Source organism: Poeciliopsis prolifica, unplaced genomic scaffold (assembly GCF_027474105.1).
Source record: "Poeciliopsis prolifica strain line A6 unplaced genomic scaffold, Auburn_PproV2 SCAFFOLD007, whole genome shotgun sequence".
In the NCBI taxonomy this organism is placed as follows: Eukaryota; Metazoa; Chordata; class Actinopteri; order Cyprinodontiformes; family Poeciliidae; genus Poeciliopsis; species Poeciliopsis prolifica.
In genome coordinates, this window is record NW_026562382.1 from 3,011,665 (window position 1) to 3,016,022 (window position 4,358).

General features: G+C 46.0%; 1 protein-coding gene across 1 annotated transcript; it reads left to right on the top strand.

Moving 5' to 3' along the window:
• Positions 1-1,557: 1,557 nt before the first annotated feature.
• olig1 (oligodendrocyte transcription factor 1) lies at positions 1,558-3,174 on the top strand. The gene is made up of 2 exons (XM_055032085.1): positions 1,558-1,701; positions 1,772-3,174. The coding sequence occupies exon 2, from the start codon at positions 1,812-1,814 to the stop codon at positions 2,592-2,594; it is 783 nt and encodes a 260-aa protein (XP_054888060.1). The 5' UTR covers positions 1,558-1,701; positions 1,772-1,811; the 3' UTR covers positions 2,595-3,174.
• The last annotated feature ends 1,184 nt before the right edge of the window (positions 3,175-4,358 follow it).

The following is a 4,358-nucleotide window of genomic DNA, read 5'->3' on the forward strand; positions in this document are numbered from 1 at the left end:
GTTGTTTGTCTTTTATTCATTAGTGCCTCCAGCTTTTAATTAGGCGCTGAGTCCCATTTCCTTGCGTTTCCCCTCGCTCCTGGATTTTGAGCGTTGGCTCGGCGTTACGGGTGGTGAGGATTCAAATATTGCTCCATGGAGCCGGGCGACAGAGTCAGCTGAGTTCACATAAACAGTAGAGACATGTTTTTGCTGATGCTCTCTGTGTCGGTAGGTATTGATATCCGAACTGATAGACGCTGCAAAGAGAAAAACTCTTCTTTTTTTTGGGTTTAGCTTCTCGTACAACTATCTTAGGAAACTTGAAATAACACAAAAACCAACTTACAAGTAACTTCCCAGCGAGACATAGGAGCTCGAATTACTTTAATCGTTTAATAATATTGATGAAAAATGATCAATGCCACTGGAAGATTATTTCACTCACAAGACATTTTTCCCATGATTTAAATGAAATACAATCAGTAGTACAAGCACTTTTTAAAAAGTAATTATTGACCTAAAACTAGCTCCCATATCTTGCTTAAAAGTTACTTTATTTTTTTGTTTTATTTCAAGTGTAATAAGATTTTCGCTCTAGAAAGTAAACAAAATATACCCCCCAAAAAAGACTTTGTGTTCTTGCACTGAATGGCAGGATGAGATTTTAATATCGTTTTTAACTTCAACAATCATATTAATGCGACAAAAAAGGCCTTTATTCCACACGTTTTGCCACAAATTCAGCGAACTAACATCTCTCCTGACTTATTCACTATTCTCAGGCCTACGTCTGGTCTACCCAGGATGGTGAGGTAGCTCAGCTTACCTCCAGATCGCCAGCAGCGACGCTTTCTCCCGCTTTCAGCGTCTGAACAAATTGCAGCGCCTACACGTTGTTATTTTTTGCCTCTCATTCAAATGCTGCCAAACAGATGGCGTGAATGGCATCTTCTGTCATGACTTCATCAGGTGAAAGTCACGTCGACTGCGACAGGAAAATTTGTACATTTCTGTTCACAGACGTCTGAGCCGAGGTGCGAGAAAAATGGGAAACGGGATTTTTCATCTCAGAAACTCCTGAATGATTTTTCTGTCCACTTTACAGTTTTGCCCTGCTTTGTGTTGGCATTGCATATAAAACCTCATTAAAATACGCGGAATCTGATTGCAACGTGACAAAACGCAAAATCTAGAAGCATTCTGGAGACTTTTACCGGGTGCTGATGTAACGGATTGAGGTTCAGATAGATCACAACTTTGCTTTTACAAACCAGGATACAACAAAGTCAGTCATTTAAAGGAAGAAGAATCACATTATTACATTTCTCAAATAGCTGAATAAATACGATTGCGTTGGATGAAATAAAGCATCCTGAGTCGTTTCTTCCTGACTTTTCATCGGCGCGCTGGGCGTCATTACATTTTTCCTGCAGAGTTTGAAACTTCTGATACTTGCGGCTTTGTCTCTGCAAGCATACGCTGCATGAGGAGGTGTTAGGGAGGAGTTGAGCTGAGGTGGGGCTATGTAAGAGCAGCATTTAGCTCACTGCTGCAGCTCTTTGGGCTGAGATTCCTGCCTCTCACAGCTGTGGAGACGAGATGACGGAGCTGCTACTTTAACAAGCTGCCTTTTGACACGGCGACTTGTGCTGGATGGCATCTGGCTGTCGTCTCCAAGCTCAGACACGAGGAGAAGAGAATGAAGAGTTGATTTTCCAGGTCGGGGATGTTCATGTCTTTGTTTTTCCCAAAGCATCAGTATTTTTACTTTTTTTTTTCCCTTTTACAGCCAGAGTAGAGCGTGACTCTGCTGACCTCTGAACTGAACGATGAATGTGCTGTCGAACACTGCTGCCAGGGCCCAGGAGCAGTCGCTCCCTCTCTGTGGCCCCGGGTCGGTGCACGACCTGCCCCGCTGCCCCCCAGAGTTCGGTCTGAACTCCCGCCTGACCGCGGCGCCGCTCCTCGGCTTGCAGGGCGTCGCGAGAGCCACCAAGCCCCAGAAGGAGCTGAGTCCCGAGGAGCAGCAGGAGCTGAGGCGGAAGATCAACAGCAGAGAGAGGAAGAGGATGCAGGACCTGAACGTCGCCATGGACGCCCTGAGGGAAGTCATGGTGCCTTACGCTTCCTCTTCCTCCTCCTCTCCCTCTCAGACGCACGCGCCTGGGGCCCCGCCGGGCCGCAGGCTCTCCAAAATCTCCACCCTGGTTCTGGCCAGGAACTACATCCTCCTCCTGGGCTCGTCTCTCCAGGAGATGCGGCTGCTGCTGGGGGAGGTGAGCATCGGCATGGGGGTGAACGCTGGGCCCGTCCCTCGGCTGCTGTTTGCCGGTGGGTGGCCCCTCATTGCAGGGCCCGGCCAGCTCCTCCTCACCCATGAGTCCCTCATCTCCTCAAGCACCTCTTTGTCGCCGGCTTCTTCTTCTTCCGCCGCTTCGCCGTCCTCCTCGGCCGCTAAATGTGTCCCGCTTCCTCCAGGCCACATGGAGGCCTCGCTGGCCCCACTGCAGTGGAGCTCTGTGGGGGCCGCAGGTGGGGCCCCCTGCCCCTGTGGGGTCTGCAGACTGCCCAGATTCAACCACTCCAAACCTGCTCCCAGATTCCCAAAGTGAAAACTCGAAGCTTGCAGGAGATTTCTTTATGATTGTTACACATTATGCAAGCTTTTTATAGGAATTAATGTTTTTCTAACAGTTTAACGTCTTTGTTAAATGTTACTACACTACTTACAGTTTTGTTCTGATTTTATCCGAGCACATTACACTGATCCACTTTGTATTATCTGTATGTTTAATCAAATATTCTTGGTCTTAACATGGCATTTTGTTTCTTCTCCTTCATCACAGACAAGCAGGAACTTCATCCGATGAGTTTCTCTTGTTGATTGAATGTAACACACATTTCCAATTATTGACCAAAATATTGTAAACTGTTGAAAATTGTAACATAAATCAAAAATCTTAGTCTGACCTTTAATTGAATCAAGTGCTGCTGTTGCCAGTGAATCTTAGCTGCAGCTGCAGAGCAATCAGTTTTTACCTCTTTCTGATGAACCTGAACATGTTTCAATTTGTTCTGCATTTCGGTTTTTCTCTTTAGATCATTTCAAGCGACGCACTCAGAATAAAGATTCACAAAAACAAATGTTTTGCTTCTGCCTTTTTGCTCCAGTGACTTCCAGGCATTTTGAGATTTGGAACAGAAACGTGTGCTGAGAAAACGATGCCTGTGTCAAATAAAGGAAACATTTTATGTGCCTGTGATGCGTTTACTGTCTCTGCCAAGTTCTAAGTAAACGTAACAGGCGAGCTTCATGGAACATTACAGAAAAACAACAAACGGATGGATTGGTGAAACTTTCTGCACTGAAGCTGAACGTTGTCGTTAAATATTTAGAGTTCCCCCATTTATGTCTTCTTCAAGTAAAACACAAACCTACCAGTCTCTTCCCTCCATGCAGAACATAAAAATTAAAATTCTGCAGTTCAGGCAAAATGAACCAAACCAAACGACGATGAACGTCCATTTTTTAAAGTTTAGTGGAAGAACAACGCTGGGTTAGCGACGGGGATAGCTGCCGCCTTGAGAGGATTGTCAAGAAGCAAAGCCCTTTTCAGAGTTTGTGGGAGATTCACAAGGCGTGGACCGGAACCGGAGTCGGACCACCGCACACGGAGTTTACATCCAGTGGTTGTTGGTGAATTTCTCATTGATTATGTATCAATAACAACTTTACACAGGTGGGTTTTAGTCTAGATTAGTAGATTAGTTTTTGATGATGAAATAACCCGACTTCTCTTTGGGTTTGGGTTAAAGAAGCGCAGCTGCCTTCCTAATCTACTGGCAAATATTTTCATCGCATCTTTCGAGAGCATCTTTCTTAGATGCTTCACTTTTTGCAGAGACTCAGCTGTCACGGATTCAGGAGTAAAAACCTGCTACGGTTTTCGGAGTGAAACTCTAAATATTTCACTCTGACCATTTCTGACACGCTTGCAGATGCCGACAAGATGGCGAGTTAAAAACCTCCTCCTCCCCCGTCCTCTTCGTGTCAAATGAAACCGGTGAAACAGTCCTCATCTTTGCCCCCCTTTCATTGCTCCAACAAGCAAAAGATCAAAACCGGCCCGTGTAATTACCGCCGCGCTGAAAGAAGGCCTTTTGATTATTAGCCCCCCTCTGGCTCCTCCAGCCACAGATTCTTGATGTCTCTCTGTGTCGAGGAGCCAGGACGGGTGATTCTGTGCTACTCGTCGCACTCTCGCTACAATATGTTCAAACGCCCAGAAAATGTGTTACGCTGAATAGAGGGGTTCGCTCCTGAAAACTCGCCACCCCTCCGGGAGAAAGTGGGCAGCCTCCTCCTCCCATAGGAA